The sequence below is a fragment of the Lathamus discolor genome, chromosome 3 (assembly GCF_037157495.1).
Source record: "Lathamus discolor isolate bLatDis1 chromosome 3, bLatDis1.hap1, whole genome shotgun sequence".
Taxonomy (NCBI): Eukaryota; Metazoa; Chordata; class Aves; order Psittaciformes; family Psittacidae; genus Lathamus; species Lathamus discolor.
Window position 1 is genome coordinate 41,364,663 of NC_088886.1, and position 25,414 is coordinate 41,390,076.

The following is a 25,414-nucleotide window of genomic DNA, read 5'->3' on the forward strand; positions in this document are numbered from 1 at the left end:
AAGAGGAGCATATGTGTGCATAAGTCTAGCCTTTCTGAGGGAAAAACCAGACTTCTGTTTACACACAATCTTTTTTGTGTACTCTACGTCTGTTTTTAATGGGTTGAGTGCTCCAGTTGACCGTATTAAAATAGTCTTCTAAAATTGTCACTAGTTATAGCTGGAAGCATAAAGTAGGTTACTATTTTAAAAATATTCTTTTCCTGACAGTAAACCTCCATTTACACAGGTGTCAGAACAAAGGAATTCTGAAAGAGTCGTCTCTACATTCCCTGGCAGTGAAGCTGGCTGTGTTACCTTTCTTGCTGTGTCTGTCTTAAGTGGTGGGACAGTTTGCATTATTGGAGTGCTGCAATGGGTGGCTACAGGCTCTTCAGAAAGGATAGGCAAGCTAAGAGAGGCAGTGGGTTTGCATTGTATGTCAGAGTGCATCGACTGCCTGGAACTTAATATTGTCAGGAGGTTGAATGTTTGTGGGTGAAGGGGGAAGGCCAACCAAGCAGATACCCTGGCTTCCCAGGGAGGTGAAGGAAGCGCTGTCCCTGTGTTCAAAAACTGTGTAGATGAGGCCCTCAGTGACATGGTTTAGTGGTGGACTTGGCAGTCCTGGGGTAAAGGCTGGACTTGACGATCTTAGAGGTCTTTGCCAACCTAGTTGAATCTATGATTCTATTTTTTTTCCTATTTATTATTTTATAGCTATGCATACAGAGGCTTTTTGGTATAAATTGGCAGATTCGACTAGGGGAGCTTGAATGTCCTGAATTTCATATGTGTAAGCGGTCTGATGTATTTCACTTGGAGTCCTTTTGCATAAAGATCTGCCTTGAGAATTGTGCTTACACACTGGCTATTCCTAATGCTAAATATCCAGTGTGGGAATTTTGAAGAAGAAAATGTAGTGGTTTCAGTAATCCTGACTGAACCAAAGAACAGCTCCCCCCTGGTAACCATTAAGGTTTTTTAACCATAGTTTGGATTCATGAGCTTTATGAATCGGACAGAATATTTAAAAAATACTGTTAAGATGTTTTTACACACCAGAAAAAGAGGTGTGGTCTCTGCAATTTATGTAAAGTTGATCGTTGCATTAAGGTAAATTCTTCGTTCAGATTTATCAGCAGTTTGACTGGGCTGAAACATCTAGGAAAGTGAAACATATTCTTCAGCTTCATCAGCGCAGTTCACACCGACTTTCTGAACTGAATTCAGAAAACAACCATTGATTTCAGGCTGGGTCAGCACTCCTCAAAGTTGGTACCCCTCAAAATGGGCTGACCACATTCCTGCTATAGGTGACAAGTGGCCCCGTTTCTCTGAGCAGTGTGTGGCATCTCTGTAGATGTTCTTGCTCTTTTAGCTCCCTCTCAATTAGCTGGTATGGAAATACTTTCTGTGCTTGCTGGCTAAGTTGAAATCAAACATGGTTAAAGCAAAAGCTTTTCATAACTGAAACCAAAAGTACTTGCTTTGGGTGAAACTTCAATATCAGCTTTTCTTGCAGTGATATAGTTAGTTAATAGAGCATATGGCATGTTGACACAGTTAAATTGTCGAATCAGCCTAGGCCTTGTAGAGAATTTTAGTTGTGGGTATGTGTCATTGTGTAAGACTGCTCTTCAGTTTATGCAAGGAAGGCTACTGGGTGAACTGCTTCCCATTTCTAAGTGTCACTAAGGCCCCACTACAAGCTCCTTCAGACTCAGTTAAAAAATATTTACATTAAGAATCCAGCAATTCTTGGTATTGTTAGCCTTTTTTTTATCACTACTTTTTTTTTTTTTTTCATTAAAGGTTAGAGAGAGTTGCATCTTCTCTTATATTGGATACTACTGGAACTATTGCAGATGCTAAACAGGGTATTTTTGCTTTGAAATCCTACCCTTACTGCATTTTTATGAATTTTTCTCTGGACTGCATCTTCTGTAATACAACATCTGTGCTCATTTGAGACTGACACGTCCATAGACTGTAATTCTTGCAACTTTGAGGTGTTTGCTTTTCAGACAAGTTTCCCGGTGATATACTGTGGTTATGGTTACTGTGGTCTCCTGAAACTTTTGCAAAGGTGGATCAATTTCAGAGAGACTTGACCTAGGGTTGTATTGTCAAAGTTAGTTGAGTACTTCATGTATTTTTCTTTATCCAGGTGGAGGGAGGATAAAATGTTTTGGTTAGTGTCCAGATGGTTGGAGTGTTAACTCAGTCTTTGTTAGCATACTTCTGTTGTGTAGTTTGTCACTGCTTCAAAATGTCCCAATGTTTGCAAGAACTTTACGTCTTCCCTTTCAAGGTACCTAATAATGAGTCAGTTTCATTGCTCCTCCTGTTTAAAGAACTACCTGTTTTGTATGCAAGTGGTGCAATTCAGTAGTGTGGAGAGTTTTGGGGTTGCTGTATACTTGCTTTTTAAAGTGTTTTCCATGCTGTATTACATATGTGTGTGACAGCGCAATGTACTGAATTTTTGGGATTAGGTGCTGCTTCTGGTAGCCTAAAATAGCAAGTAAGACCAGTGTAAGTTGAGTAGCTACTGGTATGCAGATAAACAGTATTGTGGCAAAAGATTATCCTTGTGGTCATTATCCTGACTGTGTATCCAGTGTTGAATAGCGGCATTGTAGAATTTATCAGTTGCAGTATTCTCTTCACAGAGTCACCATTAAAAAGGACTACTGACAAGAAAACTTTGTCAATAAATCTGCTGTTCATCCAGGGGCTGAAAAGAAAGTTGAAATTGGAATAATTGGCATAGTTTCCAGGTTCTGGGGAAAGTTTATCTTCTATCCTGTTCTTGCTGCACTTTATTTCCTGTGTTCTTCTACCTGTGTTTTTCCCTAGTTCTGATGTCTGTCTCCTCCCATACTGGGTATCTGGCTTTTCTCCTAATTTCCTTCAACATTTACTTCAGTACCTGGGTGCAGTATAGAGGAAAGGCCAAAAGCACGAGACACGATATTTGGCCTTCATCTTAGGCCTGCTTCCATGGTGACCCCAGCAGCAAGGGCAGAACATCTTGTTTAGCTCTGCAGCTGAAATGCCATGTGCCTCCTGTGCATCTGGTTGCCTGTATTTTGCAGGGTGGCGCTTGTCTTCATGCAGGTGGTGTGAATCTTCAGAGAAACTGAACTCTAGCAGTTGACTAGTCTCCTTGCACAGATGGCTTCCTGAGTTATAACTAGGCCAAATTTGCAAGAGTGTTAAAAGACCACAAAAGGTGTAGGACTGGCACTAGAATAGCCTCCTTAGCTTCATGTTCCTTCTTCAAATTAGGGGCAGCTCTAGAGATCTTTGGTAAAGCTTTTATAGGAATCTTGTGTGTAAGTACCTTCCCAGCCAAGTTCTCATAAAAGCTAAGTTATTTTGGCTTGAAATTAAAAGGTTGGCCTAAGACAGAGGTGCAGTAAGGAAAACGTGTGGAGAAACTGTGTCAGCATTACAAATTTAAGTCCTGTTTTCAGAAACATGGTTAGAATTGAGGTGCAGGAAATGCGCAAGTATTGCCACTAGTGGAGATACTGGATGTTACCACTAGTGGAGATGTGATGCTACCCATCCTTGTATTGCTAACAATGTCAGATAATTACCTTGGAGCCTCTGAGGTTATTGTTGGCAGAGGAGACAGCACAAGCATTAGTTTCTTCTAAGCAGAGCTTAGAAGCAGCACACAGTATGTGTGTGAAAGCTCTACTTGGAATGTTGAGTGAACTCATCCCAAAAATAGTTTCTTCGGTTTTGTTATGTCCTGTATGGACGCTATTTAGGGCACATCCTACAAATAAGACTTAACAGTAAAACTGCACTTGTTCCTGACAGTTTTTTTGATCCAACTAAAGGCAATAATAAATACACTGTTTGGAGAAAAATAGTATGTTATTTTGGGGTTGAGGTATTTGTAGGGAGTGAGATAACTGGGAGTTCATTTGTAGTTTCAGTTGAGGTTTTTTGTTTGTTTTTAGGCTTAGGTTGATGACTAAGAGAGCATGAGGTGGTATTAAACTGAAAAGAGTTTGGAAGAGCAGAACATTATGATGTCAGTTTTTTGGCTATGTGATGACAACTTAGATTTTTTTTTTTTTTTTTTGGTTCCCTACCTTAGTTCTGAATGTAAAGAAGACCCTGTAGGTTTCTGGAGGGAAACTGGAAAGGGACAGTGTGCAGATATGGCAAGATGATTAGTAAGCAATGAGGAAAACACAAATGAACAGTTTGGAAAGCGTAAGTGGACAAACTGGCAAGGAGCTGAACATGTCTGACTGCAAAAAGCAGCTACAGGAATAAAAACAAATAGCTAGATCTGAGTTTAGATGAGGGCAGTTTCAGTTGAGTGCAAATTAAGGAGCATTTGTGTTAGAAGAGGAAAATAGCATCACCTGGAATTTGAGTTTAATGAAGTGTATGCTGAAGGGAGGTTCAAAGTGTGGGACATAAGTTGCTGAAAAAAGTGGAAGCACTGAGGATGAGTAGTTGGATGCTGTAGCCTGTAGCAAAGGGTTTCATAGAATAGAACTTGAGTGGTGAGAAAGCTGCAGTGCAACTTTTAACTTTCGTTTGTAAGAAGTTTTTATTGTACACAGCAGTAGTCTGTTTTTAAAGAAGAAAAAAACCTTAAACAACAAACCCCCAAACCAAAATAAGACAACAAACCTTGAAAGGGGCTTTACATGGGTTGTGATGAGGTTGGTTTTCACTTTTCATAGTATGAATACAAACATTTATTTTTGTCCAGACGCACAAACCATGACACAAGGCAACTGATGAATGCACAAAGAGAATACTTCATTGACTGATCATTGTTCGGTAAATAGATATGAAGCTTTTCTTTGTATTTTCTTGTTAATCATTAAGCATATACTTTAAATTTTAGTTTACTAGTGTTAAACGGATATGGAGAAGAAATTTTTCTTAATATGCAATCTAAACCTCCCTTGGCACAACTCGTCCTGTCACTTGTTACTTGGGAGACTGGCACCCCTTTGCTACAACCTCCTTCCACGAGATTAGTAGTAAACTCCCATGAAATTTTAGTGATTCCTTCTATACCATAATATTAAAAGTCCAACATCACTTACCTGAATAACTTTCACATAAAAAAAAAATGCAGTGAGTTGCTTAATAACTGTTAGAAAGCCAGAACATACTAAAATATGGTCAGGGAAGAACAAGGAATGGGAGACTGAGTGGTACAGGGTGTGCTTCCCATGGAGTTGTATGGGATTGATCGCTTCTTCTCACTGTTGTGTTTTCTTGAGGTTATTTTTGACTGCTGATATGCTCTGTGCTTTGTCCTTCAGTACTTTGCAGTTCCATATTACAATTGAATTTATTGCATATCCAATCTGTTTTACATATGCTGGATGCTTGTTCTTTATTCTGTCATCCCTTAAACTGTTCTTGCCAAGTTCACAAGTTTGATCTCCTTTGACCAGTAATTAGCAGTTGGTGAGTTGCTTTTAACCTTGAAGTCTCCAATATCAACCTGTGCCTTTATTTTCAAGGCCTCTGCTGTCATCTTGTGCTTGGGCTCCTCTATGCAGCTTTTTGTTCTGGGGTCATAGGTAACTCATTCTCTACAGAATAACTGTTTGTTATGATGCCTATTAGCTACAGAAATACACACACACTCTTATTTTTATGTATAATCTATGTGTGTGCGTGTAGCTAAGTATAGCTTTTTACTTGGGTTTGGACAATTGAGTGATGTAAACCCTCGTGGTTTTACATACAAGTATATATGGAATATAGAGAACATTTGTATGCAGATTTATATACTTAAATATTTAAGTATTATTTGCTAATGTGTAAGTTGTATGTATTTTATATATAAATATTTATTAAAATACGTGTTATATCACACAATCATCTGAAGCTAAGTGAAAGCTATTCAGATTAGGTAAGTCACCTGGTCTTTAGATAATTGCTGCTAAAGTTGGACAAGCTAAAACAGAGCTCCAGGTAGGCCAAGACAAGTTCATATGCCTGGTTATTAGCTTAGCATGGGGCTCGTGGTCTGTTATAAGTAATGCCAACACCTTGTTTACGGGGTTACACCATTCCCTTAAGAAAATGCAATTACAGGTATCTGATCTTTGACTTGCAAAGTTACTGTTGTCAAAAGGTTCCTGCGTAAGTGAATGCAGAGAAGAATTCTGCTCAGCTTTATTTTAGCGGCTGACTATACTAAAATTACCTATTCCGTTCTATAGGAAGGGTGCATGTAGAGAGCTTGCCTTGACAGTGAGATTTTTTAGAACATGCTGATGTTAAGATACCCTTGATTACAAGTGCACTTTATGAATATATAGCAAAAAGTATCAGACACTCTGCATACCAGTAGAAATGGCAAGCAGAGGCCTTGTGTCTGATTACTAAGGAGCAGGGAAGAAATCTATCTGAAGGAATGGTGTCATGTTGCAGTTGGAATCCTTGTCCTCAGAGGCAGATCCTCTAGACAGAATTGTTGTAGGCTCTTGAAGTGCCATCAAATACATTTATTTTACAAGGTGGTTTAAGAATTTGTTTCCTTCTGCAGTTCTGCTGCTCTCTCAATTACTGTGTTGTGGATTTAGTGAACCTGGAACTCCCTTGTGAAGTTGATTTGGGTTTGAAATTATACTGGGTAGGTAACTTTCTTGTTTGCTTTAATAGTGAGCAGTTTTGGCTTCTAGTGTATCACAATACTGGTGAATGAACCTATTCAAAGATCAAAACTGAGTGGAGAATATGAGGCAAGAGGGAGCAGGGAGTACACCAGCAAACTGCTTTCAGTTGGTCAGTGTCTACTGTAAGGAATAGTGGAAAAAAAAACCACCCGTGTTTGTTACCACTGCTTAGCTTTTCACACTACTAATAAGAAAAGTTTCCTGTTTCGTAAGAGTTCTCCTTTTCAAAACTGGTGGTCTGTCACTTGCTTTGTGTAGACTTTTATTCTTGTTGCCATCCCACATATTGTTGATTTGGTCACTTAATGTAGTTTTACTTGTAAGCTGATATGATTCCAGGATGATTTTCTGTGTTGCCTATCATAAATCACTTTTTGTCAATTTGGCTTTCCTGAAACTTTTCTCCTATTTTTTTCAGTGTCAGTCAGCTGTTCTAGAGTTTCCCCTCTAGTTAGAAATGTTCCCCATCTGTGTTTTGCTTTACTCTTGTGTGATGTCTGATTTGAATTATTTTTCTGTAACTTAGTTTGAGATGTAATATGTCTTGGAATTAATGTGGGAGGAAGGGGCTGGAACATTTAAAAAACAACAGCAGAAAAAGCACATCTAGCTTCAAGAGGAAATCTAACCACAAGTATAACTAAAAAAAAACCAAAACCAAAACACAACCCCCAACAAAAAAAACCTTAGTATTTTACTACCTGCAACTTGTAAGAATTAGGAAAATCGTAGAACTTTTCATATACTAATAATGCATCCACTGATTAATATGACTTAAGTAGATATTTAAGTGTGCTCATGTGATTAAATATTTTTGTGAGCTGATACATAGCAGTACACCAGAAGAAGAAATATTTTAGGTTGAATGAGGTATGGCCTGAATTTCTGTATTTAAAAAAATCTAAGTGTCTAGCACTCATTCTCTGTGGGCCTAATGCACAGGGTGCATAGACTGCTTGCCTACATTCCAAAGTACTTAATGTTTGCATTCTGAATAGCAAAAGTATAAATAAATGTTAAGAAAGTACATATTATATAGACACCAAGTTCCTAGAAACTTAAGGGATTTTGGAGCAAGTTCAGGAGAAACAGAAACTAATCCCCATAATAAGTAGTATATATATTTCTGACATCTTTCAGTAATAAGCCTATTGTGGTGTTTTTAATAGAGAAGTGGAGAAGATGTTTGGGAAATAATGTGCTTTTTGAAACAAGTCATTCTGCAGTATGAATAAATGGCTACCTCCACTGGCAGGGACTTAAAAGAACAGTAGCAGAATTGAGAATCGGTGCCCTAGATTTCTGTTGCAAAACAGTTGCACAAATAGCCCCTTCCCATAAATAATGTAGTGATCTTCCTGGCTTGCTTGCTGATGATTGCAGCTATAGAATCAACTTAAACCACTGCATATATTAATATACAAAGTACTCTTATCGGGGGGGGGGGGGGGGGGGGGAAGTACCTTAGTGTGCTTGATTGATGTATTACTGTTAATGCAGCTACAAGACAAATTTGCAACTGAGGGAGCTAATGTGAAAGATGGATTTAAAGGCAATTTGTATCTCTTAGGCTGCTTTGCTCCTGTATATCTAGGTCACTTAACATCTTCAGCAACCCACACTGCTACTTCTTCCAATCAGCAGCGCTAAGAGCAAGTATAACTTTAAAAATTAATGTAAGCAGACTCTTGCTCAGATAAAAGATACAAATGGAATTTGGAATTGCAGTTTTCTGGACTAGTAGAGAGCAGGAGTGCAGTGTGTGTGTGTGTATGTGTATATATATATATATATATATATATATATAAAAATCTAAGACTGGACTGTCTATCTTTTGTGGTACAGGTCTATAAAAGGGTCAGTTGCTGTGTCTCTGCTATGACCCTGAACAGCTGTTGAAAACTACAAGATTCTGCAGTTCAGGGTCCTTATTTGTGCCTGGGTTCTATTTATTTCTTGGACCAACTATATCTATATATTTGTCTTCTGTGAAGTTGGTGTAATTTACAACTCCTCTTTAGCAGATTTATACCTCACAGAAGAGACCAAAATCTTTACAAGACAACTTCTTCTTTGTCTGCCCCCTTTCCTTGGCCTATAACTTTTCAGACGTCTTAATTTTATCCTTTTTTAATGTGAGTGTTGATGGATGTGTTTATAGTTATGGTAGCAAATTTCGTGTCTTGTACTTAATAGAAATACCTTTGCTGCTTTAGATTGTGTTATTTTTATTGGTGCTTCATGTAGTGGATAGGATGTCAATAAAAAACCCTAATGCAGGTAGATATTTGTTTTACCAAAGTTTCCAGTTGGGTCTTCAGGGTTATAAAAAAAAAAAAAGAAAAAAAAGTTTATTAATTCATAAGTATGACTTGTAAGTCATACTGTTAAAAGTTTCATCCAAGTTGTGTTACTTAGACTGAAAAAGCAGATGATGATGCGTCCTGATCAATCTCCTTTTTCCTAATTTCTTGCTACTTCTCTCTTGCTGATGTCATCAATATATGTATATAAAATGATCACTTTTATTTCTGTGGTCATTTAATTAAAACATGTACTGAAAAAAAGACTTTCTTATACTGCCCTTGAATAGTAGATTTCAAATAACCAAAAGCTACGTTAACTGAAATTACACAATACCGTAACTCGAAGTATAGACAACCCATCCCTTCCAGTGTTCTATGTAGTTACTCCATATGCTTCTTGCACAGATCATGCTATTGGGGTTGGCAGCAGAAGCCCAAAGTATGTGGGGACATACTGGCTCTGAGATAGAGGGCATAGAGAGTGAGTTGTGTATCCTTTAAGGAAGTTCAAATGATCTTGGTGATAAACCTTCATCTGTAATAGGCAGATAAAGTGTTAGGTATCTAATTTGTTTTGCAGGGGGAAGATACTGTTAAAATCAGAATGTTACAGTAAGTATAAAGCCTAACTTCTTTTTTTGGACATCTTTAGATATTCAAGAATTTTATGAAGTGACCTTATTGGACAATCCAAAATGTATTGATCACTCTCAGCCATCTGAACCAATACAGCCTGTGAATACCTGGGACTTCTCCAGCCTTCCAAGCACAACAGTGACATCAGAAACACTGCCGAGCAGCCTTAGCCCAAGTGTAGAGGTATGATAAAGAAATCTTTGGTTTATTTTTCTTTTTGTGACTATTAGCTCAACATTGTTCTCTACACTCCATTTTATAAAATATTTGAATTATTAAGATCAATAGTAATAGGGGATTTAATTATTGGAATGCTTAATAACAGATGTCTGCATTTTGCTTAGTCAAAAATTTATAAACTTGGTTGTCAAATGTACCCTGAAGTGACCATTAAATTGGATTTATGCTCTGAATTTGGAACTTTGATGGCAGGCTTAGTGTGCTTATACTCATTCATTCTGACAACTCGTTAGTCATTGCTTCATTAGTAGTTTGGGACATCTGAAGTTAAATCTTTCTCATAGTAAACTTCTCAGTCTCTTCATAAGAAATTCTCTGCTACTTAAGCAGCTGTGTTCTGGAAGGAAAATATAAAAATACATTTATGTATATTTTTTAACATGAATCCAGTTGTTATTAGAGAGTGGTGAAAAAACAACAGGGAAATGCATGTTGATGTGTACCAAGTTGAAGTCTCCCTGCTCAAGTTAGTTACACCATTGCTTGAATTTTTTTCCGTCAGACCTATTATTTGTCCCCAAAAGGGTGAACTTTCTTTTAAGTGTACCCTCAATCCTGAGCATTGGAAAAAGTGTGTGTTTCTCAGTCATAAATGAAAGTAGCGTGCTGTGATGACCCATTTTCATGAAATGGCAGTAGAGCTCAGGAAGAGCACTGGGGAAGACCAGCCAAAGGATTAGTGCTGCAGCCTGCAGGGAAGTGTGGGAACTCGTACTACCCAGCAATGCGAGGTTGTTAGGATGCTTTATTGAGTAACCTCTGTTAGATGCTGTTTGGATTGTGTAAGAAAGTTCACTTAGCTGCAGGACATAAGCAGTGTGTGATATGCTAGTGAGTTTGTGCAGGTAAAAACAAAAAAGTGCTTGTGCTTATTCTATTTTTTTTTTTTACCTTTGTCATACTGAAGCTAATATAAAATGCATCAGTAATGCCTTAAAGGAAACTGTAGGGGAAATCCAAGAGTCACGTTGTGTTCTGTCAAACTAGAAAATGAGCAGATAAAAGATTAATCTAGCTAGGGACAAGTTGCATATTGCCGAGTACAGTCATTAAAATCTCTTTACATGAAGAAAATGAGCAGGTAGGTAAACTGTATTTTTCAGGTTTGTAAGTAATTGAACACTGAGACATTAAAAGTTTAGTTGAACTTACGGTGTAGGAATGGATTCTTTTCCTTTATTTTTTGTGAATCTTGATTATACACTGGATAACTTAAACAATATATCTTTTTGGAAACTTAGTTACCTGAAATCGCACAGAAAAGGCCACCGTCATCATAGTCACCTTAAAGAAAAACCTCTCTAAGAACTGTCATCTTTGGAGAAAGTGGAATAATGCTAGGGTATATGAGAAACAGTAGGGAAAACACCATTGTGCTATTTCTATGATTCTATGATTTTACTTATTGTATAACATCAACTAAATCTTAGGCTTGGAGCTGTAGAACAACTATGGTGGATATGGTGGAAATGGAGTCTCTTAGAAGCCAGGAGCAAAATGAACTGTAGACAGTAGGGTAGGCAAGTATAGGCAAAGTTTATTTTGTCTTCTGAGGTGTCTTGAAATAAGCTGGTTCTAATGCATTTTATGTTTTCATGTGCAAAAACCTTCATAAGGCAATTGAAGAGTCATTACAGTTGCCCTTTTGAAGTTTCAGAAGATTGCAGATGGGTAAACACTGTCTTTTAAAAATGGCATATGTATGAGCAAGGCAGGAAAGGAGGATCCAAATTTAACAATTCCTGGGAAGGATTCTACAGTCTTTTTGTAGCTCCTTGAAAGTGATAAAGAAACCAAATAATAGCCATCATAATTTTTAACAGTTTTGTCAAAAAGCTTCTTTCTAAAGTGCTGATGGTTCTTGTGGTAGGAAGAAGTAGTACATAGGATAAATTCTGACATCAGTAAAACTTTTGGCATCATTTAACTGGCTATGTTTTGAGATAATATATCAGTTTCTAAAAAGATGCATCCTACTTTGAGTTATTAGTGAAAATATTCTGATTAAAGTATAAATTAAACCATGGGAGAAGAATGGTGTGTTGCTGCTTCAGAAGCTAAGACTAGAATGAAGCTTTGAGCGCCTGAAGTAATTCATGGGAAGGCTGTAGTTCAGCAGGACCAAGTACAGTGCTGGTTTACATTGCAGCTTGGCTGTATTAAAGTAGCACCTGTAGAAGGTGAAGAGTTAATAAGCTCTTTCTTGGGAAAGATCTGGCTCACTTGAATCTGAAGGTGAGTCAACCATGTCATGTTAATACATGAAAAGAAACATCTTATTGACATCAGTGCGGTTCAAAACTGTTCTATTTGGTCTGCATAAGGACCTGCTGGAAATGCTGTCATATTTAAGGTACTGTGGAGCAAAAAATACTTAGAAGAATTTGAATGCTTCAGAGAGATTTAGAAGGAAGATCTAAAGCTTGAAAAGAAATGAAGAGTGATGGAAAGATTTGATGCTGCTTAAAAGAATTGAACACTTAGGAAACTGAATTTTTCTGTATTTGTAGTCAAATGTAAAAAAGGAAGATAACATTTTGTGCCTATACAAGATGTAAGGGGCTTTGCAAAAATGCCTTAAATGTTTTCCTAAGCGCCAGAAGAGCTGTACATGGGCAGTTTCCCTTACTGAAGGTCTTGAAAAGCAGTATAGCTGTCGTAAATGTTGCTTCTTATTTCCTTTTTTTCCTCTAATACACCCTGGAACAGTGTAATGGACTTATAGTCCTATCAAACCATTTTGTTACTGTTAAGTATGCTTCTAATTCCAGCAGCTAGGATAGTGAAGCGGGTATCTCCTACTGTGAGATTTGTGTTATGCTGTTCCAACTGTAGCACGTTTTGTGCTTCGCCTCCAGGGGAGACCTGTTGAAATCTCAAGTGCAGAATAGTGCATACTGTTAAATACAGGCTTTGTGATTGTTTATCCTCTGACCCCCTTCCAGAAACTGGAAAACTAACCCTATAAAAGTTTGCTGATTTTGTGACTGAGATGCCCACATGAAAGAGTAACTTATCAGGTACAGAGTAGTGGTATCCCTTTATCTTTCTAAATTTTACATAAAGATGCATATGAAGGTGTAACTTAATCATGAAAGTGCATCTTTAGTTATTATTCTCATGTGCTAAAAGATTGCCAGGAATACAAGTGTTTGTCCATGACACTGCAGCAATGACAACAGGCACATTATCATGGCAAGATGACTGATGCGTTGAAAGGAAGAATGGCCTTACTTGGGAAGTTTCACCATAGACAAAAGTGTATGTTCCCAGCTGAACTGTTTGCTAGATAATACAGCTGTTTCTCCAGTATGGTCTGGTAGCCATGGTATATAGTGTTACTGAACAGAACCTGATACAGTGTGAATTGCTTTGTTATTTCTAAGTGGCCCAGATTTGATCATTGTGACAAAGCCAGCTGTCTTCCTTCAGACTTCTTCTCTCAAGTATCATGTGAAAGTCAAACAGTTGCTTGACCTTTTGTATATGAAGGTCAGAGTTTACATTTACTGGAGTATTTAAAAACATAGTTGCCTATATTGGTGTTGATCCTAGTTTATATGAAACTGAAACCAAACTTTTCTCACAGTTTGCCGCCTACAGTGAATGTCACCGTGTGCATTTCATTAGGTAGAATACTGCTTCCACTTCGTAGTAGTAAATGTGGACGTTTTTTGAAGAGTAGTAATTCAGTATTGGTCTCTTTTGCTTTCTCTAGTATATGTGGATGTCAGAGTTTAGCTTAGCTTTCATATATATATATATGTATGTATGTATGAAAATTGCTACAGGAAGCATATAATCTTGTACATTTTATTTGCCTTAATTCTTTTCCTTAGTTCTTTTTTCTTCAGTGACTGTTTTTTTTATTTTTGTGTGTGCGTGGTTTTTTTTTTCTTTGTACACCTGTAAGGCAATGCCTTTCCCTCAATATTTTGAAATTTCATGAAATTATGAGGAGAAATTCCAATATATTGACAGCTTATATTCCACATGCTTGCTGTGTGTAGTACCTGAAAATTAATGTTTTTATCCTGTAAAACTTAATGCAATTTGTTTTCAGTAATATGCTGCTTTTTTAGGTCCCTAAAGTTGAGTTTTGTTTTATATATTTGGCTTTAATCAGTCTAAGCCTATAACAATTCTGGTATAGTATGTGTTCAATGATTTGTTTTGCTTGCTGAAATTTACTAGAGATTGGAGAGAACCTGAGTGTAGTAGGTCAGTTTTTCTTCATAGCTGTTTTTTTTTTGTTTGTTTGCTTAACAAAACCTGTTACTTTTAGACTTGCAAGGTTGCTGCCCAATTCAGTGTTAGTTCATTAATCAGATACGGCCAGAGCCACTATTGCTTGCTGGGCTGGTAGGACTGTAGGTGGTAAGAAATAGACCAGTTTTAATTGCTTGCAAATTATTGGCCTTGGAAGTAATACCTTTCAATGCTCTTTCTTTTATCTTAATGATATATGTTGCAGTTACTGTGAGGCAAGTAAGTGTTCTTCCAGTTGATACATTGATCGTATATCTGAGAGTTACTTGAGTGGGAATATAATGCTCTCCTAAAGTGATAAAGGATTGTATTACAAGAACTTTCTACACAGCTGACTTTGGGAATGACTTTTTAGCAATGTGTGCTTGTGTATATACATAGCATAGTGGTATACAAGCTTAGGTTGCCTGAGGACTTTTAATGGGATGTAGCCTAGTTCTGCTTTTGCCTTCCTACTTCTGGATCAAAAGACTGGAGTTTGTAATCCCCACAGGTGCTACATTAGAGAAGGAGCTATGTATTGCAGTTTTCCTGTTCACAGCAATCTGTTTTCTTTTCCATGTTTTATGTTTCCTGGAGCCTTATTTGACAGTTTTATTTGTTTTGATCTGCAGTAGAGAAGGATGATGAGGCAAAAAAACCAAAACAAAACAAAAAAACCCACCCAGAAAAAAAAAAGATTCAAGACAGTGATAAGCAGGAAAGGAATGTTAATCCTTTCAGTACTAGGAATTAGCAGAAGAAAAAAGAATATAGAATCAATTTGAAAAGGATGAAAAGTGCATACAGTTTTCTCATTAAAAATTAAATAATGAGTTTTAGGTATGCATTGGCAAAGCAGCTAACAAATCTAAAGCAAGATCGCTTAATGCTAGTAATTGTGTGAGAGAAGTATGTGTATGGGAGAGAGCAGTCTGTTAAGCTGTTTGCTGTGATCTGTAGTGCCATCTGTAGGTGGGATAATTTGGCTTTGAGAAATATGTGGTATAACTTGAATCACTGGTAGAAATCTCCTTGGACCTAATTGCGTGTGTTGCTAGGGAAACAGTTTTGTGACATTCTTTTTTTCTTCTTTAATCTGTAGGGTATATCTTAATATTGTGATAATTTTAAATCTGAGAAGTTAAAAAGTGTTTGCTGTTCAGCTTAAATTAAAAGTAGCCACAGTAATTTCATTTTAGATGGATGTTGGAAAAAATTGCAAAACACTGAACACTGACTCAAAAGAAATGTTTTGTCTTAGGAGGTGGAACTGGATCTGGAGTTGCTTGGGCTAACAGATCTCTGTAGTGAGTAATGGTGGCTGAAATACTTTGGTCTGATCTGTGGTTTCTCCGTTTATCTGCACATGCCCATGTGTTTAGCGTCTGGCATGTAGAGAGACCGTCTGGCTCACTGTCTTCTAAGGCCTTTTGCCAATTTCTTTTAATAAAAAGAAAGCAAAAGAGGAAGTAAGGAAAATAGCTGAAACTATAGATGTGTCAGCTGATTTTGATGCCAAAGCAGTGTGGAAATGAAACTCTAAACATCTTGGAATCATAAAATAATTCAGCCTCACCTGTGAGGTTGATCAGAGTGCAAAGGGTTTTAACCAGCTGAGCATTGATGACCTCCAAGTATGGGAACTGCAAAACTTTTCTGTCTGATCTGTTCCAGTGCTTGACTGTCCTCATGCTGAAAATACTTTTTCTTATTTCTGGTAGAAATCTGTTTCCATTTAGTCATGGTTTCTCATGTCTTTCCATAGTGCAGTATGTGCTTGGCTTTTGTCGTTTGAGCAGTCTCACTGTAGCTACTGGAAGGCTGCTTGTAGGTTCCACTGAATTTTTTTTCTTGAGGCTAAAACAAGTCCTGTGTCCTGATCCTCTCTTCAAGGGGCAAATCTTCCAGGCCTTTCACCATCTAAATGGCCCTCTGCAGAACTTGCTTCAGGTTATCAGTGTCCCTGTTGTATTGAGGGGCCCAAAACTGGATGCAGTGTTCCATGTGCCATATTAGAAGTGCCAGGTGAAGAGGTATAATAGTTTTGCTTGATACTAGTGACTGTATTTCTGCTAATGCAGCTTTTACTCCCCTTCACTATTAAGGCATACTGCAGCTCATGCTCAGTTTGCTCAGTTATCTGTAAAAAGACAGTAGTCAAAGTTGAGTATTTTAAAAAGGAATAAAGTTAAACTATCCTAATTTTCACCTACAATATGGGAGTTGGGTGGTGATGTCTTAGTAACAGCTGTAAAGTTTTGCTAGTTTTGTGTGACTTCTTAATAAGGTGAGCTGAGATAGCCTAGAGGGAAGAACTTTGGGTGTATGGCTTCTAGTGGAATGAAAAAATCTGTAATCAGTAGCAGTTTGTATTAAAAATGGAATGTTGCACCAAGCGGTTAATTGGGATCTTGGAAGAAATCTCAGAAAGAGGTATCCGTATATGAAGAACACATTATTAATGCCCGAGGATACTCTAGTTCTGTTTTGCTGTTTCTGAATTTTTAATAGCAATATTCTTACCTGGTGTTTCCAAATGCAGTCAAATTGTACCTATTCTAATAACAGGCTGTTCCTGGGAAAGTCGCAGATGCATTGTGCGGTCTTCAAAACCTTCTTTGTCTTAATGTTTATAAAGACTCAGTACTGGTTGACATGATGATATGCTATATCTGATTGTCATGCTCACTGTTAGCATTTTGGTCCTTTATGCTTATATCTATATGTGGTTTTTTGCCCATTATTTCTATCAACTACTTTTCTGCAGAAATAGTGTGTCTATTTGAGCATATTGTACATAGTCTTTGGTCACTCAGGAGCTTCATTGCTTTCTCTGTGTTAACTTTCCTTTGGGGAAATGATATTTGGCCTGCTATGTATTTTGCCTTCAGTTCTTGAAATCCAGGCTGTTTGTGCAAATGAAAGAATGTGAATTTTGAACCAAACTTAAAAAAAGCTTTCCAGGGGCAGGCTTCTTGTCAAACTGAATGCAAAAGCAAACAAAAGAATGCCAAGCCCCATGCTCAGTTCAGAATGCATATACAAGCAATAAATTCTGCTGTAAAAATCTATTTGTAAAAATATTTTACTTTTCTCAATTCAGAAGTAGAGAACTTATAAGAATAAATGGTGTGGATTCAGTATCTAATTATGGTTTTGTTTTTTTTTTTTTTAAACCTTGTCATACTGCATCTTGCAGCCAGGTTCAAAGGTAGCTGAATAAATTTGGTTACAGCGTCTTAAAATTTTAATGTTTTCTTTAGTAAAGGAGCTGGGAAAATGCTTGCAGTGGTGATAGTGCTTGATCTTTACTGAGTCTTTGAAACGTCTCCTCAAATATGCTGAGGTTGGGCAGTTGACATACCTGAGTGGAGCAAGCTTCTCTGGTTACACCTGTGATAGCTGTGTGTTATGCAAGTTTCCTCATAGAATCTGAGAGCAAATTAGTATTTAAATAACCACAAGTGCTCTTAAATTTGTGGATAGATGAAGAAATTCCTCATCTGCAAAATCAGTATCTTCCAAAGCATTGTTTTCACTTGTGTGATTTATTTCTATGCGTGGTTTATCTGTGCATGAATTTTCCTTTATTTAGTTACCTGGTGACTTTGTAGATAGAATCTCTCACACTAGGAAAAGAATAAGCCTGCAAAGACACAAAAAGTGACTATCAAGCATAACCCAAAAGAATCTGTAGATACTGCAAAGCAAGAAAAAAACCTTCCCTTTGTTTCTCACATGAGAATTTCCCTTTGTTTTTCAATGTTAATGCCACAACTAGTGGTGAGTGGAAATGCTGTTCTTCCTTCTGGCCAAATTGCATAAAATAGTTGTTGCTGATTGTTACTGAGATCACTTGGAGCTGACAGGAGAGAAAGATTTATTTTCAGTAAATACAAATGACATGAGCAGATGGCAGTGCTTCTTACAAATTCAGGAGAATAATAGTGATTTGAATGGCTGACAGTACTATGTGTCAATGCCTTACTCTTCAGTATATTAAAAATGGGGAATTTCACGATTTTGATTCAAGTTTTGGTATGTGCTTTGACATCTTCCTCTTGCTCCTCACAATACAATTTAAAGATGGTTCTGACTTATTTCATTAAACTGCTTAATACCAATAGTTTTAGTTCTGGTTTCCTTACCTAGTTCTTGTTTTGAAAAGCACCCTGTTTATTCTGAGGTCCAAACTGTAGCATGTGCTTGACCAGTCAAGGAGTTTTAAAACTTGCCTTCAAGAAGCTGTATTACAATGCTTGTTTGTATCTTGGTCAGTTTTTTTTGAATATTTATTTCTTCTATGTGTAGTATTTCTATTGAAAAGTCTGCAAAAACTGCTTTTGAGCTAGAAAATACCTTTTTACATACAGTGCTCTCGGAGTGCTTATACATCTGTGAACTGCACTTACGAAAATGTGTACTGGTGTTTGCTACAGAATTTTTTGTTCTACCACTACGGTGTGTGTGATTGTCTTCTTTTTCCCCTCCCTCCATGTGGACATTCTATTGTTTGTGCTTAGCTAAAGATGGGGCTTGAGAGAACTGTGCAGACATACCAGAATGGCTTTTAATCCATCGCAGTGGTGCAGTGGTAGGTAAAGGGCTGTAATGTTGGTTGGCTGGACGTGTTACTCTGGTGCAATGGATGTGCTATTGTCAAGCATGCTTGTTATGAGATGACTTTCCCTGTATCCTCTGCTCTAAAGTGCTTAGCAGTCATGATGAGCAGTCAAATCCACAAATCCTCAGCAAAAAAAAAAAAGCCTTTTCCCCACTTCTCTGAATAGGTCTCTTTCCCCATCATGTAGTCTTCATCAGCAACCCGAGAGAAGTTTTGTGCTTTTTACGACAAGACTAACAGGCCTCAGGGTCTTGTCAAAAGAATGGTGGCACGGGAAGAAAATGGCATGATGATGATCCTTAGTTCTCAAAGACTGCCAAAGAAGGCAAGAGAATAAAAAAATTGAGGGGGAAACAAAGAGGGTGACCCTGAATGTAAGCTGGTTGTAGCCAAGGTTAGTCTACAAAAGCTTAATCTTGAACCAAGGTGGCTGAGAGAGATGTGAGTGATGAGAAAGTATCATTGATCTTTGCCTTTCATGGGCAGAGCATGAGGGATGAGTAGAGTTTGTGTCTGCTGTTGGGGTTCCTAAAGCAAAGACTGTGCAAGAAACAGAAGTGGACTGACTGCATGCCTCAGACTAGTCACTGGAGGTGTTTCTGAGCAAGACGCTGGACATATGCCAGGTCACCTAAAAATGCATTTCCTCAGTTTTTGGTACCTTTTTGGATGCTTGTATTTTGTTAATTTTTCTGATCTTTGCAGTCTTCCCAACAGAAGACTTGAGAAATGCAAGGACAATTTGTATGTGGGGTGCTGCATGAGAGAATTTTCCCCTTGTTCCCCCTCCCCCCTCGCCTTTCTGACAAAGAGGAAATCTCCATCAGCTTAACTGGTGCTTTTCTACTTTCTGAAGTCAGTACTGAGACTTCTGTCAGAGTTGAGCCTTATCAATCTGAAAGATGCATATTTTTTCCAGTGATGCTCTGTAGCAGTGAAAACTTCACCTAAGTGTTCATAGTAGGAATTCCTCACAGACTTTATAGACAGTGTAAAAATGAAAACTATCTCTGGATTGATTTGGACACACAAGGTAAAAATCCTGGTCTTGGTGGCTGAATGGTATAAAATTTCCCTTGAAATTCCATTCAAGCTGAACGGGGTTGTCTTTCTAGCATGCAGTCAAGCTTTTCTTCTTCAATGTTTTGGGTTTTTTTGGTGTGTGGTTTGTTTTGAGAGTTATTTTGGTTTTTTTTAACCCTGAGAAGTAAGTTGTAATATCCTCCTCTTCTTCTTTGTCCTGTAAAAGTACTACCTGCCTGCAAAATAAAATGTTTAATTTTAAAGGAAGAACAGTTTCCTTGTTTGGTAAAGTTTCTGGTCTCCTCCACCTTCCCACCCCTGCGCTGTACATATGGCTGAGTCAAGGAATCAAGTGGGGAATAGTGCGAATGCTCTAGATATATACTTAGTTTATTCTAAGTTTGCTGATAAGAAATATAATCAGTTTGGGTAGTTGTACGTCTTGGGCTAAAATCAGAATGATGCAGATGAGATCTAATAGTTTGAAATTATTTATTGAATTTTTTCAATATACTTCATTGTGTTTGCAGCAAAGGTGTTAGTGGGAGACCTAACAGGGCAAGGTAGCAGAAACTGAGTTAACTAGTTGCTTTCAATGCCACTTGTGGGAAATTAATGTAATAAGGTTCTTACTAATGTATGAAACTGTCAATTTAGTGTTTCATAGTATGTAGCAGGTTTTATTGTGCCCAAGTGTTTGAGTTTTCCCAGCTGTGCTTATTAGACTGAGAAGACAATGTGCATACAAACTTTGCCTTGTCACTGCATTACAGTCTTACAAAAGAAAATGAAATTCTAGGTTAATTCAGGGCTCAAAATAGCGTTTCTCTTGCAATATGCATTACTGTTTCCTTGGCACTTTCTTCTCTCCCTCTTCTGCATGGAATATTCCATTCATTACTGCCTAAGAAATCAGTTATTTTGCAGTCTGCAAATGCTGAAATGACGTTAGGGGAGAAATACTTGCTTGCAACCAAAACTATTTTTGAACAAGCGTTTCATTTTAGAAATTGTAACCAGCTAAGAAAAGCTGAATTGAGATTTTGGTTTTTTTTTTTTTTTTTGTGGTTTTTTTTTTTCTGTATAATAATTTTGTATTGCATTGCATCAAATGATTCCCTGTGATGCTCATGTGTTAGGTAATCCTGAAAGAGGAGTATATGAAATAGAATACGAGGAGGTACTTAACTGGTATGGAATAGGATTTGACATCTTTTGTAGGATATTTTCAAGGGTCAATTTAAGTTTTTCAGCTGTAGATAATCAAAATAGGCTAAGAATCTTTCATGAAACTTAAAGCATTTGTATTTTAGCCTGCTGCTTTTTCTCCACGGTGTTTCTACCTCTGAATGAATTCAAAGGGAAACCTGACATGCATTCTACTGTTTTGACTATTAAATAAGCGTGCCGTTTCTCCTTCTGTTGAGATGGGGTTTAGCTGTGATTGAACGTTTTAAATGTTTGGAAAGAGACCTGCTATGCTGAAACGATGGATTGCTTATGCATTGTAACAACAAAGGTAAGATGATACAGCTTTTGATTAAAGCCTACAGTCTTGGAAGTTCTTGTTGAATCGTTGTCCAGTTTTTGTCCACCTGTAATGAAAACATCTTGAAGGTTTTTTAGCGTAGATTTGTTGGGGTTTTTTTGTATTTTGTTTTTGTTTTTTTTTTTTTTTTTTTTTACTTTAGCTGCATGGACTGCCAAAATTGATTCTTTAGTTGTTCCTAAGAAAAATCAGAGATGTTAGTTCCTGTAAGACTTAATTATGCACATGTTAAAAAACTAAAGTGTAGTAGAATGATTTTTGGTTTGTTTCTTTTGTGGGTTTTTTGTTTGGTTTTTTTTTTTTGTTGTCATTCTGCAGTAAGTCTTCTATAAAAATTCACTCTCTATATGGGCTAGAATAGTAGCTTGCTTCTTATTACAGAGTAGGGAATTCCAAACGCTCTTCTACATCATCTGTATCAAGAAATGTTTAACCATCTTTTCCTTGATAATTATTTTGAATCTGGGTAGTCCTGTTATGGATGGATATATTTCAAGATGCTTTACTTTGACATCTTGTGATTGAAATAAAGACATTCAGACATCTTAGTGTCATTACTTTGTTCTAGGATGAAGTTTTAGCACATTATATGTGCTAGAATGATTGTTTTTAACACAGTCCACTTGTAACTGCTAAAGATAATCTGATGCAGAAATAGTATTAATAGTGTGTTGTCTGGCTTTTTTGGAAGTTTTTATTTTCCTGCAGGTGGTAAACTGTTGTTCTGTATCACTCTTTTTTTCTGTATGTTTAAATAGCTACAGGTTTGATGTTTTTTTAACAAGCTACTTTGACTTCTAGCATTCTTCAGATAATACGAAATCATACAACTTGCTCATACAAATGTACTTCTCAAGAAGTATAATTGAACATCTAGAATATTATGTCGGTTCAGTGGTAGCTTGTATAAGAGAAAAGGTCAAGATGTTTGACACAAGGAAGCACAGGCTGATTGGAATGAAGTTACCTTGTCTCTCAGCAGCAAAAGAGACTTTCTGGTGTCTGAACTGTTGGGGTTTTATTTGGAAGTGAAACATACCCTTCGAAAATCATGCTTGATTTATAACATTCATTTGGGTCATTTCTACTTTATTTCTTTTAGAATAGTCTCTTCTTACAGTGAGATTAGGGTTGGATATTAGTTTGGTTATATCAGCATGTACCTTAGTTTTGTTGTGCTCATTTTAAAAAAGGGATGGGCAGTGCTGTCATTTTTGTAATTAACTGCTCAACTTTAGTTTTATGTTGTGCATTTGTTTACCTTCCTATATCTATTTGTTTAAGATAATAAAGAACTTACATGGAAAGTTAAGCCAACAGAAAATGTGTTCTGGGAAAAAAAAACAACTGGTATTTGGTATGATTAGCCCAGCTCTATGTTTGCTGACCAAGTAAGACTACTCATGGAAATGCTGCATGGGAGAGGAAGAGATCATCCTCTCTGCACAGCATAGCCTTACATGGGCTTAGACTGATCATGCATTTCCACCTGGAGTTATCAGCACTTAATTCTTCCTGACTCCTTCATGTGAAATTTTGGCCTCATTTAACTGAATACTGCTGTAGTAGCTTGGTGCTTCAACTAAAGTTTTTTATTTAAAGTGGGACTTATAAAAGAACTGTTTACTTGCCTGTGAACATGTGTGCATCTGATGACTTGAAAGTTGTAGTCTAATGCAAAATACATTCCTTGGTTATTTGTCCTCAGAAAAAGGAAAATGAATGCATATAAGGCAGGCAGTTTTGAAATCAACATTAAAGAAATTTATTATAGGATTAGTAATAGTGTTAAATGCTTCCCCTTTCTGTACCTTGAGTAGAGGAGTATGTGAAATAACAGATTGTTAGTCTTTATTTCTGACTAGGGAAGAGAAAAACTTGGTCAGTGAGATGAATTGTCTAATTAACTTGAAGTCTTTTATAATTTGTTTTTGATAATTCTGTTTTGCTTAATTCAGTATTAAGATCTAGTCGTGATGGGTGAGCAGCTTCTTAGACCACTTTTTGTTCTGTCTTGTAAGGTCTAATTGGTTTACTTTGGCCTAATCTAGTACAAAGAATACTGATTAATATAATATTTTTTTTTCTCCTTATGTGGGCACATTTGGTTTGATGTAGGTAGGCAAATTTGCATCACTGCAACCATGGATACTATTAAGAGCAGGCACGTGGGCTGAGCTTACAGTAATGATTTTTATTTAAGTAACAGTTTTAAATGAGTTCATGGTACTTAAAAGTACAAAATATGAATATTTTTTTACAGGAAAAAAACATTTTTTGAGCATTCGCAGCTTGTTTGTTCAGTACTGTACTTCAGTACAACACTTGGAATTTAAAGCGATGTAAACTGCCTTTGATTAGTATTCCTAGTAAGACTAGTGCAGAGGAATTATTTGTACAATTTTAATTTTGAAATACGAAGAAGCATGCAACTTGGACTACACCACAGCAGCATCAGTTTAGTCCAGTACCTTGTTTCTGAGAGTAGCCAAAATATGGTATCTTGGGAGAGGGGAAGCATGTATGATGCATCAGCCTATTGCCAAGGGAGAAAGATGAAGGGTCATCAAGGTGTTAAAACTTATGAGTTCTGGGTGAGCACAGTGATATGGCTGTGCAGGGTGGGAGACTGCATGGTCCCTGAACAGAGGCACAGCTACAGCTAGGGTGGCTAAGTTGGAAAGACGACACTGAGTGTGTGTGATTCCTGCAGGTTTCCTCACTTGGTTGTGCAGTGTATTGTAATTCAGAGTCCCATTGTTATTACTGTTAGTTTCAGGAACTTCCCTCAAGTGAAGTCTGCTGCCCTACCCACTAGTTGCAAGTGAAAAGGGAATGACAGGATCTCTTGCAAGTGAAAGTGATTTAGTCCAACTACCTGCTTAAAACAGGGTCAGCATCACCTTCAGACCAGCTTACATAGGGCTTTCATTAGGTTTTGTAGCCCTTACCTTGTCTCAGTTTAAGGTTGTCTTTCCTCCTGCTGTGCATAGCAAGGGCCACACTTTCTCTTGGTAACCTTCTCTTGGGTATTAGAAGGCTGCTACTAGACTCTTGCAAAGCCTTCATTTCTCTAGGTTGAACAAGCCCAGTTCCGAGTTCTTAACTGTGCTTCAGACACTTGATGATCTTAGTGGCTCTCCACTGTACTTACTACTGTATTCCAGCTACAGTCTACCAAGTGTTTGAAAAAGTATAAAGAGAGGCTACAATGCAAGTTTTAACATTCTGAGCTACTATGTACGTAAAAACTAAAAACTGATGTTGGTAGGAAATAAAGTATGATAGAGGCAATTGTGTGAAAATGGAAACTATTAAAATCTAAGCTTTTACATATAAACTTGATGCAGAAATTACTTGGTGGGCCCAAAGAAGGGTGCTTTCTCAAAGTGGAGGAACAAAATATAGAATTTTGTGAATTTAAAATTGTAGATGGATGGAAATGCAGTTACATGGGAAATTCTTACACTAAAAGCTTAAGAAATACCTTGAGTGCTGAATAGTCCTCAACAGCCCTTCCAAGTTGGCACATGTAAATGATGTGTCATGATGGGTTTTGGCAAGGAACTTCATTTTGCCAACGTACCATGTCCTCGTGAAAAAGCAATTTGCTTTCCAAACATATTTGATAGGATTGTGTATAAATAATAGTTATCTGGTGAGCCAGTCGAGTGGTGCTAATAATACACCACTTGGCTTTGATATGCCATCTGGTTGTAACACTGAGGAAATGTGTGCAGAATTAGCCATCATAAGAACTTTGGGAAGTGAAAAAAATTGTGCATCACTAATGCTGGTAGTGTCAGCAGATAGTATGAAATTACTCTTGCATGTAATCTTGAAGTATGCAATGCCAAGAAAACAGCTGCCTACTAGATAGTTGGTAAGTATGAAAATCAAGGATAGCAGTCTGCAGACTACAGCATTGGCTAAATTTGATTTGGAATAGGAGACGAAGTGTGTGAGTAATGTATGCCATAGGTGGGTTTAAAGGGTATTTGACAAAAAAAAAAAAAGGAAGAATACAAGCAGAGACTATTGATCTTGTGGTCATGCCAGGAGGAATGATGTTCAAACTGCATGTGTTTATGGTCATGAATAAGCCTTTAAAAAGTTTGAAGCT

The 25,414-nt window shown here is 37.3% G+C and overlaps 1 protein-coding gene across 6 annotated transcripts in view; it reads left to right on the top strand.

Annotated features, from left to right (window-relative positions):
• DLG1 (discs large MAGUK scaffold protein 1) overlaps nt 1-25,414 on the top strand; it is a 165,362-nt gene that overhangs the window by 4,436 nt on the left and 135,512 nt on the right. For all 6 annotated transcript variants that reach the window (XM_065674882.1, XM_065674877.1, XM_065674878.1 and 3 more), the window contains exon 3: nt 9,621-9,787. In XM_065674882.1, the coding sequence (XP_065530954.1) occupies nt 9,621-9,787 (167 nt within the window). The remainder of the gene's footprint in view (nt 1-9,620; nt 9,788-25,414) is intronic.